This window comes from Pteronotus mesoamericanus, unplaced genomic scaffold (assembly GCF_021234165.1).
Source record: "Pteronotus mesoamericanus isolate MK-2021 breed Mesoamerican mustached bat unplaced genomic scaffold, CSHL_Meso_final contig_130, whole genome shotgun sequence".
NCBI lineage: Eukaryota > Metazoa > Chordata > Mammalia > Chiroptera > Mormoopidae > Pteronotus > Pteronotus mesoamericanus.
This window is the reverse complement of record NW_026555060.1, coordinates 13,718,720-13,732,654: the sequence shown is the minus strand read 5'-3', so window position 1 is coordinate 13,732,654 and position 13,935 is coordinate 13,718,720. Positions and strand designations below refer to the sequence as shown.

Genomic DNA, 13,935 nt, shown 5'->3' with positions numbered 1-13,935 from the left:
AATTAGAACAAAAATGATCACAAAGATGTTTCAAAGAATAGGTCCAGTTTATTTGGCTAAGAAATATTTTTATATATACTTATTATTATGAAATTCAGGATTGTCACAAAATGTAAGTGGTCATTAAGAATTTATCAAATTGATTATTCTATTTTCAGTTCAATGGTAGAAGTATTCTTTAATTTATGTTTTCCAAATTAAGATGAGCAGCTAACTCTGAGATCTCTAGCCCAAGAGGGAGTAGGGGAGGAGTAGCCTGCTCTCTCAGCTGCAGGATGCTTCTGGAAAGGATGCCGGAGAACTCGCTGGAGAAGGTGGACCTGATAAACAATTTAAGTAGGTAAATACAGATTTTCATCCTCAAGACCTTTATTAATTTTCTAAATTTTCTAAATCAACAAGGTAAGTTTTAAACTTGTTTGAAAATGTTAAAACATTTTATATTGTATTAGTACTTCAACTATAGTTGTTATTTAAAATTTCTACTGTTCCACAGAAAGTTCCTCAGGTACTAGTTTTGTGCTCAAACAGGAAAGTGAATATGTACAGTGTCACAAAGACTACACATATACACTGATAATATTAAAAGTCACAGCAGTAAGAGGATTATAATTTTCTAAAACATCTACAAAAATTAATGTCAATAATTTTCAATCTTTCTAAATCAAGGGCATGGATTCCAACTTATGCTGCACCCTCATTTGTAATTTTGCCCCATGGTAATAAACTGAGGCATCAAAGAACACACCTCTTTAAACAATAATTCTAGTATCAAAATGTGTATTTTCATCTAGTTATAAAATAATTAAGTCATGAGGATGTAAGGTGCAGCATGGTGACTATAGTTAATAATACTGCATTGCATATCTGAAAGTTGCTAAGAGAGTACTTCTTAAAAGTCCTCATCTCAAGGGAAAAAAAGATTTTTGTAACCATGTATATTGATAGGTATTAACTAGACTTACTGTGGTGATCATTTTCCAATATGTACAAATACTGAATCATTACGTTATACACCTAAAACTAATATAGTGTTATATGTCAACTATGTCTCAGATATTTTTCCAGTGGTTTTATTACTTCCTTATTATTATTAAGGAAATGCCTAGTTCTGATAGAAAAAGGTGGATTACCTAAAATAAGAAAGTAAAGCCAAGAGAACAAATTACTATATTACTAACATTTTAAATAGAAAGACTGCACCATCATCAATCTTCGAGCGTCTCTTAACTTCTCCCCAGGTACTTTCTATACACAACCTTTTATTAAAGTCCGTTTTAGACCCACTAGTTTGTAAGTCTCCTGAATTAGTTTTTATAGTTCTCCACAGTGCTCACATAGAGTGGATTCTCAAGGAATGTTTGATGCAAGAAGGTAAACGTAAGTTGTGTATGTAAAAGGTTTCATGTAAAAGGTGTCACAAAATCTTTTCCCTTTCCTGTGTGAGAATATAACCTTTAGTTACCATTCTAGGCCTGCTGCCTGATAACCTGATGAGGTGGTGTGTCAACTTATCACCATACAACATTGCTTCTGGCTGAAAAATAGCATCTGGCATTGGAAAAGCGTAAATATATGATATAATGCTTAGGGCTTTCTTTAGTGTGGAGACTCTTAAGGCAGGTCTCTTGAGGGGACATCGGAAGCTACACTGATGGCCTCCTTCCAAGAGATACCGGTTTCTGTGGAGTATAAAGCTTTTTTATTTTTAAATTTTTATTGAATCTACTGGGGTGACACTGGTTCATAAAATTATATAGATTTCAAATGTACAATTTTATAATACATTATTTGTATCTGGTACTGTGAGGCCACCACTCCAAGTCAAGTCTCCTTCCTTCACCATTTAACCCCCTTTACCCCTTTCTACCTCCCCCTACCCTCTCTCTTTCCCTCTGGTAATCACCATGCTCTTGTCTGTGAGGGATTTTTTTTTTTTTTGCTTAACCTTTTTCATCCAGCCCCCCACCCGCCTCTGAAAACTGTCAGTCTGTTCTCGGTATCAATGAGTGTTTCTATTTTATTTGTTTATTTTGTTCATTCGATTCCACATATAAGTGCGATCATATGGCATTTATCTTTCTCTGACTGGCTTGTTTCACTTAGCATAATAATCTCCAGGTCCACCCGTGCTGTTGCAAAAGGTAAGATTTCCTTTTTTACAGCTGAGTAGTGTCGCATTGTAATGTACCATAGCCTTTTTAATCACTCATCTACTGACGGGCACTTGGGCTGCTTCCCAGTCTTGGGTGTCATTAATGACTCAACAAGTGCTGGCAGGATGTGGAGAAAAGGGAACCCTCACGCACTGTTGGTAGGAATGCAGACTGGTATAGCCACTGTCCTCAAAAAATTAAAAATAGAACCCCCCTTTGACCCAATGATTCCACTTCTGGGAATATACCCGAAGAAATCCAAAATACTAATTCAAAAGAATATATGCACCACTATGTTCACTATAGCATTATTTACAATAGCCAAGATTTGGAACATTAAGCTTTTAAACCAGGGCTGCCCCTGCATCTTCCCAGCGTGGCTCTCATCTTCTCAGACGTGAGCTTTAACGCCGTGCTTCCAGCTGCTTTGACCTGCTGCCAGAACTCCTGCCAACGAAGAACCTGCCGTTGCCCTTCTCCTGAGCCAGGTTTCTGTCCTGTATCTGAGTTGAGGGGGGCCAAGAGCAGCCTGCAGGTCTGAATGTTTACTTGAACCTAATTAGGAAGACACCTCCCCACCCACAGTGAGCACTGCATTATTACTCAAATACAGTTTTGAGGAAGGAAAGAAAAGAAGGAAGAAGCAAAAGGAAGTGGGGGGAAAGGGAAAAACGAGCCAACAAAACAACTTATTAAACAATATTTAGCTCTGTCTGGTGTGGATTGAGTGCTGGCCTGCAAACCAAAGGGTCACCAGTTTGGTTCCGTCAGGGCACATGCCTGGGCTGCGGGCCAGGTCCCTTGTGTGGAGGGCACTCAAAAGGCAACCACACATTGATGTTTCTCTCCCTCTTTCTCCCTCCCTTTCCCTCTATAAAAATAAATAAATAAAATCCTTAAGAAAAATGTTGTTTCCTAAGCTTGGACTGCTTTAACTAAAAATAAATGCTAAGTTATCTCCCTTCTCTTTGTTTTTCCTTAATACCATAAAAAGATTACATTTAAGAATATTTTATTTTCTAAAATGAAAACCTAGAGTTGTCAGGCTAATTAAAATACTGAAATAAAAAAGAAGTTACTACAAGTTCCAAATGAGAAATAGCCAAGTTTCTCTCTCATGTCAACTCTGACGGTGTTAAGTAGTGACAGCCCATTCATGACGAGCATGAGCCTGAGGCTGTGACCAGTTTTTGAGAGTAAAAGGGCCATGACCATCAACACGGCCTGCTCCGGTGCAGGACAGACGAGTGACAGCAAAAGTGCCAGGGCCATTACACTCCAAAAAATATGTATTATATGCAATTCATTTTTAAACAATTAACTGTGAAATATCTGAGGCATAGGAAGGTATGAAGAATTACAAAATGAATTTCTGTGTCGCCTACATTCAGCTTCAGGAATAAAATATTTCCATCATAGTTGGAGCCAAGTATCCTTCCCTGACTCAAATTTCCTTCTCATTGCAGTTACCACTGCCAGAGGCTGATGTTCATCTTTATTCACTTTGTTACTTGTACTATATATGTGTATATGCCTAAGTAATACGTAATATGATTTTATATGTTTTTCATTATAATTCAGTGGTAATGGGTTGTATGTATTCTTTTTCTACTGCTTGTTTTGTTTAACTGTTATTGATGCTGATGCATTTAGACCTAGTTCACTCCTCTTCCTGCTGTCAAGATTAGTTTCATTGGACCAGTTTGCTGCTGCCATGGTGCCTGCTGGAGGGAGGCACCCTCACATCGGGCTTCACTGCGTGTCAGAGATTGAACCCGAAGTCCCAAATATAAGCAACACACAGCAGAACAAGACTCTCAGATGCTCAAATAATGTACCTATATGATATAAATGAATATTTAAATTTTTAAATACATTAAAGAATAAAGTAGAAAATCTGAAAGTGATTTACGGGCGAGAGAGAGAGAGAGAGAGAGAGAGAGAAAGACCAAGCAATGAAAATTCTGAAGCTGGTGCTGGCAGTGGTCTGGTTTTACATGCCTGCAAACAAAATCGGTGTGTTTAAACTATGACATATTTAAAATGAATAAAAATAAATGCAGAAAAGTCAACCACCTTACCTCTGAAAAATCATTCCTTTCTGCTTTTTGCACTGCAGACTCTGCCATCCAGTTCTTCAGCACATATCTAGGATTAACATCTTAAACAAGAGGGAAAAGCACATATGGAAACCACAAATTACAAGGTCAACACAGGCTGCATGAAATTACAGCTGAAATTAGGACATCTTCAAGAACTTTGCTGGGATGCTCAGATGAGAAGAAATGATCAGCACCAGTCAGTCCTATTTATAAACAATGTACAGTATTTATTACCTTATGGTACAGAAAAAACTGAGCATTATGAGCAATGTTATTTTTCTTTTCAGTGTTTCATCATTAGTTTGCCTTTTTCATTATGTTCAGTTCGCTAAGTATTTTATAAAGCATGGAGAAAGTAGTGAATTCCTCTCAATTAGGCCCTTTATTCTAAGTGGAGAGGGGAAAGTTGCTGCTTTTAACATCTTCGGTCACAGAATTAAGGTCTGACTAGAAGGACTGCTTACTGCTGATGCTGCCAAGAGCACACAGGAAAGGTTACCCATGGACAAAACTCTACTTTTACATTTTTATAGAACCATGCATTATTTAATGTTGAAAAGTATTGTAACGCTGGCACATATAGAAAAATTCCAGAAATTATGTCTTTATTTGAGATGAGACTTTTCCAAAATATCAAAATATCTTATGGGTGGCATAAGAGAAATTCTAGAAGCCTCCAGAAATCACCATTTTGTGATTCTCAACAGCAGTTATCTGAGTTACCTGAATGAAAGGAACAAACAAATTTCATTTCAAGTTGGTTTTAAAGATCTGACAAAATACGAGAGATAATATAAAAATATAAGTGCCCTGCGACTCAGTCATTCTAATTCTCTAAAAATGTAGTCAATAGGAACAAATTTAAACATTAAAAATACTATTCATGTTATTAAGGAAAACTAGACACAGCTTAAATACTTAATAGGAAAATGGTTAAGTAAAACATTATATATCTTTTCAGAGTGTTATTATGCAGCCATTAAAAATGTTACATTATAAAGAATGAAGTAGCAAGAAAAACTGCTTAATTTATTTTTAACAAAAATAAGGTCTAAACTTATACCCCTGTATGATTACTACTACACTTTCTTCTAATCAATACACACACAAAAAGAGACTAGAAGTAATTGCATCAAAAAGTAAAATTAGAAAAGTTCATATATGACATTTCAACTCAAGTAAAATTTATTCATCTAGAATTCTTCTAGTTAAAAAAAAAAAAAAATCTCATGCCCTGGCCTTGTAGCTCAGTTGGTTATAGTGTCATCCCAACATGCCAAGGTTGCAGGTTTGATCCCCAGTCAGGGCGCATACAAGAATCAACCAATGAATGCATAAATAAGAAGAACAACAAATTGATGTTTCTCTTCTGCCTTTCTCTCTTCTTTCTCTCTCTCTAAAATCAATAAATTTTTTAAAAATTATTTTTTAAAAACTCGGTTCCCTCAAGTAGTTACTTCTGGTTTTCAAAAATGTTGCTTTTACATGATTATTTAAAGTTAAATAAAATCAAAATGATTACTTACTTGTCATTCTTTTTCTTCTTTCAGAATCTGAATCATTCATGTTACTAAAAATGAATAAACAAAAGACAAAATCATCTCCTGTCTCTCAAAATTATATCTTTTTTTCAAAAGGGTAGGAATTATTTCATAAGACAAACATTGAGAAAAAACATGTTAAAATCACAGTGAATCAGTACCTGAGAATATAGAAAATAATGAGTTGATTAAATAATATGTAAAATACTACCTTGTTTAGTTATTTTAGATAATACCAAACCTTTTATTTTTACAAATCAAAAAATATTTTTGTCTAAAAATAGTCTAGGCTCTGGTCAGGTAGGTCAGCTGGTTAGAGCATCATCCCAATACACCAACGTTGGGGCTTTGATTCCCAGCCGGAACCAACCAGTGAATGTATAAAGAAGTGGAACAACAAATCAATGTCTCTTTCCCTCTCCTTCTTTCAATAAATAAAAATTTAAAAAAATAAATATATGAAAATACTCTAAATTGACATAACTTTACTTATCTTATAGTTTTCTGAAAATATTTTTAGTTTTTCTTGATACACCGAGTCATCTTTATAAACAGCTCTCAGAGGCCATTAAACTGTGAAGGGGTATTTGTTCCTGTGTGTCCTGTGGTTTTCTTGTCTCTCCCTTCAGCTGCCTCTACTTACCATTCCCATTCTACTTACCATTACTCTGCCATGTTTGTTGCTTCTAATTAGTTTTAGGTTATGAAACAAAGTAACTTCTTACAACTGTATAACATGTGTCAATAAGTAAATATTAGAGGAAAGCTAGAGGAGCTCTTCTCCAGATTTAGGGCTTGAGAGACGGGGGAACTGTGCTATTGGAGAGTTGAGGTGAACAGGTGAGTGTCCTCTCCATGGGTGATGGGCTACTAAGATGCCCCAACCAGTGCAAAGTACATGGGAGTGAAAGGAAACAGGAAAAATGGAAAGGAAGGAAGAGATCTGATGAAGTGACTGGGCTAAAGTAATACATCACATGCATGTTTGTAAATCATTAGATTAGCTTACCTCTTCAGTCTTAAAAGGTACTGAGACACCCAGGTAGGGAAGAGTTTATGCTTTGAAATCATCTTCAGTGCCCAGAATTGCTAAATAAAAATACAGTAATAGAGTGCTTATTCTATTAATGTTTGTCCAGTTTGTTTTGACTCCATGTTCCTTTCAATTAAATTCTTTAATAATTCATATCCAGATTTTGTAAGGTATACTATTTCAAGTAGAAGTAATATTAAAAAGGAATAATATTTTTCTTTTCTTTATATAACATTCAACCCTAAAATTCTAATTTATGGAAATCCATGTAATGGCATGATTTAAGAGAAATTTTAAAAAAATACAGTTTTTATCAATAGAGATTACATACACATGAATACTTGTATAACCAAAAATCTTCCTTTAAATAGGAAACTGCTCTGGCTGGTGTGACTCAATGGACTGAGTGACAGCCTGCGAACCAAAAGGTTTCCAGTTTGATTCCCAGTCAGAGCATATGCCTGGGTTTCGGGCCAGATCCCCAGCTGAGGGCATGAGAGAGAGAACAGATCCATGTATCCCTCACACATTGATGATTCTCTCCCTCTCTTTATATAATATAAAACGATAAGGGAACACAAGAGACTATGAAATTAGCTCTACCTAAAAGTCAGGGGTTTGAAAAGTTTTCATATTCACAGGACAGAGAAATTAGTACTGAAATGATTAAAAGTGTAATGATCTCAATTAAATGTTCCCAGCTCTTAGTAATTTAAGTATCGATATCTGTCAAAAACTTGGACAAGTCACCTTAACATTATTTTGTCTCAATTTTCTACACTAAATGATAATTAGTGATTATCACTAATTAAATAATTAGTTGATATATGAATCATTAATAATTTTTTCAATTACATCAAAGATTCTTATTGGTTAACATTTTTCTGTATTTCCTACTGAATAGGTATACTTTTTTTTATTCAAATAACTACTAGAAATGTAATTTAAGGCTGTCCATGCCAATGAGAAAAACAATTTTTCTTATACTTAATATGATCCATACCACCTTTACAGTAACACGTGTTATTCCTCTTTCTCAAAGAATATTAGTTTAATTCTCATTTCCTACACTGACAGCTATTTTTGTATGAAAGTAATTGTAAATAAGTGGTAACAGTCGAAGCCTCTCGGTAGCATAGTTTCAATCATGGCACCTCTTCCTTCAAACCCTGTGTGGAGATCGTGCTGAAAAACCAGAAGTCTGAGATCTCCACTGATAGCTAATAATTACTGAATATCTATGAGGTGGGTACTCCTATTAACCCTGTCTTACAGATGAATAAGTGAGGGTTAGGGAAACCAAGTAACCTGTACAAGATCACGCAACCTGTCCTAGGGGGACCCAGCTTTGAAGCACCCAAACTGCTTGCAGGCCCTCTCTCCAGTCACTACAGGACACCTCCTCCTAAACACAGTGAAAATGACTGAAAAATCTACTGACAAATTCCACAGGACTCTATTTCCCAGCCTTATGACTTAGCCCAGGCTACCTTTCATTTGGTGACTGACTGGCTCGAAGGGCTGAGGGAAGAAGCAGTCCATCCTTTTCTTACGCAAGAAAGATGTAGCAGAGCTCGAGAACTAGGAGCATGAACTCTGGGGAAAGCTGCCTGTATTTGAATCCAACCAGACTTTCACTAGCTGTGTGACCTGCCACTAGTTAAGAAAACTCTCTGTGCCTTAGTTTTTTATTAGTAAAATAGAGATCACAGTGGTATCTACTGCATATGTAATGCCACAGATTATACATATAAAATGCTTAGAATAGTGCCTAGAATGTAATAAACACTCAATAAATGTTAGCTATAACTGTTATTATATTAATAATAAATTTCCATTGTTTTGTAAAGCATTGACTATAATTCCTGTCCCAGAATAAGCTGTCAATAACTGTGGGTTCTCGACACTTGTTGAAGGAGTGCATAAATGAGTTTTAATTTGTTAAAAAATTGTGAAAAGATAACATTATATAGAGAATGTCATGAAAGATAATGTTCTTCATTAAAAAAAATAAGGCTAGGTTTTAATCTCAGCAATGATACAAACAATAACTGCAACATATAAGACTGAGACCTTAAAAATAGATGTGTTTCTAAAAATCTATAATAACTAGAAGTCTTCCGGCAATACCCATAACAGCCCATAAATAATATATTCAATGTATTATAATTTTAAAAAGAATACAACACATATTCTTAAAAGTGAAATAAGTGCAGCCACTTTGGGAATAGTTTGGTGGTTTCTTAAAAAATTAAACATAAATTTACTAAACCATCCAGCAGTTCCATTCCTAGAACATAAGAGAAATGAAACACATGTAAACAAAACTTGTACACAAATTGTACACAAATGTTCAGAGCCAGCATTTATTCACAACAGTCAAAAAGTGGAAATGACCCAAATGTCCATCAACTGGTAAAGGGGTCAGCAAAATGCGGTGCAGCCATACAATGGAGTACTCCTCAGAAATAAAGGGGGAAGAACTACTGATATGGGTCACAGTATGAATGAACCTCAAAACATGCTAAATGGAAAGGCCAGATGCAAAAGACCACATCTCATATGATTACATTTATAGGAAATGTCTAGCATGTGAAAACCTTGAGAGACAGAAAGTAAATTAGCACTTGCTTGGGGCTGGGAGTTAAAACAGAGATTGACTCAAAGGGACACAAAGGACCTAAAGCGTGACAGAATTGTTCCAGAACTGAACTGTGATAACTGCACAAATCTGTAAATTATGAAAAATGATTATATTGTATATTGAAAGTGAGTGAAACTTTAGGGTATATAAATTATACCTAAACCTGTTAAAAAAGAAAAGAGAGTTAAGAAAAAAGCTAAATGTCACAAATTAATACCTGAGGAATGTTGAGCTCCTGTAACTGGCTTTGAGTGATCTCACTGAGCTGCCGAAATGTCATTGTAAAATCAGCTTCTGTCTTTTCCATGAGCTAATGAAAATAAATATATTTATCAATCTCAGTCCTTTGAAAAGATGCTGATTAGTAATTCAAATATTAATCAGAAAAAAAAGACAAAATGATAAACTCACATGTAAGAGAAATGCAATTAAATCATCATCACCCTTTGTTTCTCCCAGTAATCCCAATTTGGCTTTGAACAATTCTCTAAATCTAAAAGAAGAAATGTCAATTTAATTTGTTATTAAAATTCTCACTATTTTAAGAATTGTCCTCAAACCAACCAGGATGCTTTATTATCTGTATTCAAAAAGAATAAACCTGCCCTGGCTGGTATGACTCAGTGGATTGAGCACTGGCCTATGAACCAAAGGGTCACTGGTTCAATTCCCAGTCAGGGCACAGGCCTGGGTTGCAGGCCAGGTCCCCAGTTGGGAGTGAGTGAGAGGCAACCACACATTGATGTTTGTCTCCCTCCCTTCCCCTCTCTCTAAAAATAAATAAAATAAAACCTTTTTCAAAATACTTTTAAAAAACCATTTTTTTTAAAAAAAGAACAAACCTTGTGTAATAAAGAACAGGATACCCCTCAAGAATCTGAGTAGCGCTATGGGAAGAAAAAAGAATAGTTAAACCTTGATTTATAATTATCATTCTTGAATTATTTTACAAGAACAAAGTGAACCTTTTCATGTATTAAATAACATTAGATTATGTACTACTGATTCTGGGTTAGTGCAGCATTATTTACAATCACCAAGATATGGAAGCAGCCAAAATGTCCATCACTAGATGAGTGAATAAAACAACTATGGGACATTTACACAATGGAACACTACTCGGCTATTAAAAAAGAAGAAAATTTTACCCTTTGCAACAGCACAACAGATGGACCTGGAGAACGTTATGCTAAATGAAATAACCCAGTAAGAGAATGACAAATACCATATGATTTCACTTATATGTGGAATCTAATGAACAAAATGAACTAATATGCAAAATAGAGACAGACTCAGAGAGCAGCACAACAGCTGTGGGGGAAAGGTTAGGGGTGGAGGGATCGAACAAAAAGGAAAAAGGACTCAGCGACATGGACAACAGTGTGGTGATTGCAGGGGGTGGGAGGCATAAGTTGGTTTAAAGGTAATGGAAAAAATATAATAACATTTTCTTAAAAATTAAAAAAAATAGATTATGTGCTAACGAATCTGGTTTAGTGATTTAATTTTATATCACATCTTAGAGAAAACTATCAACACAAATTTACCATCTCAAAGGTTTGGATACAGTACAAATCATTATCATGTCATTCCTGAAACATTACTATATACAATCAGCTTACAGAATAAATGTTAACATACCAAAGAGTTATATAAAAGGGCTTTTGGGTATATTTTTAAAATCATCCTAGACCTAATATAATATATTACAAGTAGCTCGCCCAACAAAATAATATTTTACTTGTCTGAAAGGATGAACATATAATGAGATATTTCATATAAATATAAAAATTAAATCATTTTTAACCATAAATCCATCTTTAAACAAATAAAGTTTCTATTTCTTAACTGTCTTAAATGTATATTCAATTATACAAAACTCTCACATTACGAAGCTCCACTCCTTTTACCTTCCTGACCTTATCTCCTACAACACTCTCCCTTGCTCATTCTGCTGCAACCATCTGGCCGTTCCTTAAATACCCCCCTGCACGCTCCCATCTCAGGACCTTTGCACAGGCTATTCCCTTGCCTGTAGTGCTCTTCCCCGAGATATCTGCTCCTGTGACTCCTTCAAGCCTTTGCTCAAGTTCTTTGCTGACCATCCTTTTTAAACTACAAACCCTCCCTCCCTCCCCATACTCCCTACCCTCTGCTTTATTTTTCTCCAGAGTACTTATCTCCTTCTATGTTATATAACTTATTTGTTTATTAAAAGAATAAATTATATAACTTATTCTGTTTCTTTGACCAGAAGTAAGCACTACGAAGTCACAATTTCTGTGCTGTTTCATTCACTGTTATCCCATTAGCACTTGGAACAGTGTCTCGCGCATACTGAGTGCCTCAATAAATCTTTGTTGAATGAATGAATGAACTCTGCAGGGTAAAAGGGATAAAAAATTAATGGATACAAGGCTCAGATGAAGACTGCTTAATAAATATTTTATATGACTTTGATTTCAAACTATGGGACTGTATTATCAGTATAGTTTTAAATTAATTAAGAAAGCTATACATGGGATATAAAATTTTTTTATCTTTATTGTAGCAATGTTTTATTTGCTACCTGGGATTAATAAAATCACTATATGCCTTGTCTTCCATGTGGGGTCTTATACTGGAAATGGTAAATTTTAGATTCAGGGGGAGGGAGGAGAGTGCGAGGAAGAAATATGTTTTATCTCCTGGCAAATACAATGGAGACACAAAAATGAATAAAATGTGGTCCCTGCTTTCAAGAAGTTCAATGTCCAGTGGGTAGATCAACAAAAATCTTGATTTCCAGCCAAATGGAGGCGAAGGTAGATATATTTTGCCTCCTCACACAACCAAAAGAAAGACAACAAATTTAAAAACATAAAACAACCAGAACTGCCAGAAAATAAAAATGTATGGAAGTCTGACAACCAAGAAGTTAAAGAAGAAACATTCATCCAGGCTGGTAGGAGGGGTGGAGACGGGCAACCAGGGCAATGAGGATGCATGGCAGGATGGCAGCTGGTGGACTAGGTAGTCCCACATTTGTGTCCTCCAGGAGGGACAACCAGGGAGCGAGACAGACTGTGCAACGCAGCGTTCCAGTGCAGGAAAAGAAAGCTTCAAAAATCTCTGGCTGTAAAAACCTATGGGGGTTGCAGCATCAGGAGAAACTTTCAGCCTCACAGGACAGTTTGTTGAAGAGACCCACAGGGTCCCAGAACGTATACAAATCCACAGCACCAGAAGGGCCCAATTTGCTTGCAGGTAGCAGGGGAAGTCACTGAAAGCCAGCCGAGAGCCAAGCAAGCAACACTGTTCCCTCTGACCCCTCCCCCACAGACAGCACTACAATGCAGCAACCTGGGTTGCCCCACCCTGGTGAATACCTAAGGCTCTGCCCCTTGCAAAGTAACAGGCCCACTGGGACAAAGAAATAGAGCCCAAATGAAAGAACAGATCAGAACTCCAGGAAAAAATACAACTAAGTGGTGAAGAAATAGCCAACCTATCAGATGCAGAGTTCAAAACACTGGTAATCAGGATGCTCACAGAAATGGTTGAGAAATGGTTGCAAAATAGAGGGAAAAGTGAAGGCTATACAAAGCAAAATAAAGAAAAATATACAGGGAACCAACAGTGAAGGGAAGGAAACCGAGACTTAAATCAACAATTTGGAGCAGAAGGAAGAAATAAACATTCAGCCAGAACAGAATGAAGAAACGAGAATTCAAAAAAAAGAGGAGAAGCTTAGGAACCTCTGGGACAACTTTCAACGCTCCAACACCCGAATCATAGGGGTGCCAGAAGGAGAAGAGGAAGAGCAAGAAATTGAAAACGTATTCGAACAAATAGTGGAGAACTTTCTCAACCTGGCCAAGAAAATAGGCTTCTGGGTAGTCCAGGAAGCTCAGAGAGTCCCAAAGAAGTTGGACCCAAGAAGGCACACACCAAGGCACATCATAATTACATTACCCAAGATTAAAGATAAGGAGAGAATCTTTAAAGCAGCAAGGGAAAAGGAGACAATCACCTACAAAGGAGTTCCCATAAGACTCTCAGCCGATTTCTCCAAAGAAACCTACAGGCAAGAAGGGGCTGGAAAGAAGTAGTCTAAGTCATGAAAGCCAAGGAACTACATCCAAGATCACTCTACCCAGCAAAGCTATCTTTGAGAATGGAAGGGCAGATGAAGTGCTTTCCGGATAAGGTAAAGTTAAAAAAGGTCATCATCACCAAGCCCTTATTATATAAAATGTTAAAGAGATTTATTTAAGAAAAAGAAGATCAAAACTATAAATAGTATAATGAAAACAAACTCATGACTCTCTACAACCGAACCTAAAAAACAAAAACAAACTAAGCAAACAACTAGAACAGGAACAGAATCACAGAAATGGAGATCACCAGGAGGGTTATCAGCGGGGAGGGGGAGCGGGGAGAAGAGGGGAAAGGGTACAAGGAATAAGAAGCAATATTG

At 36.2% G+C, this 13,935-nt stretch overlaps 1 protein-coding gene across 1 annotated transcript in view; it reads right to left on the bottom strand.

Annotated features, from left to right (window-relative positions):
* Positions 1-50: 50 nt before the first annotated feature.
* Positions 51-13,935, bottom strand: part of LOC129086003 (protein adenylyltransferase SelO-like) — a 43,875-nt gene continuing 29,990 nt past the window's right edge. Inside the window, exons 13-19 of the mRNA XM_054592494.1 lie at positions 10,319-10,363; positions 9,888-9,969; positions 9,694-9,786; positions 6,809-6,888; positions 5,785-5,828; positions 4,238-4,317; positions 51-320 (exon numbers count right to left, since the gene is read on the bottom strand). Of these exons, the coding sequence (XP_054448469.1) occupies positions 198-320; positions 4,238-4,317; positions 5,785-5,828; positions 6,809-6,888; positions 9,694-9,786; positions 9,888-9,969; positions 10,319-10,363 (547 nt within the window). The 3' untranslated portion in view covers positions 51-197. The remainder of the gene's footprint in view (positions 321-4,237; positions 4,318-5,784; positions 5,829-6,808; positions 6,889-9,693; positions 9,787-9,887; positions 9,970-10,318; positions 10,364-13,935) is intronic.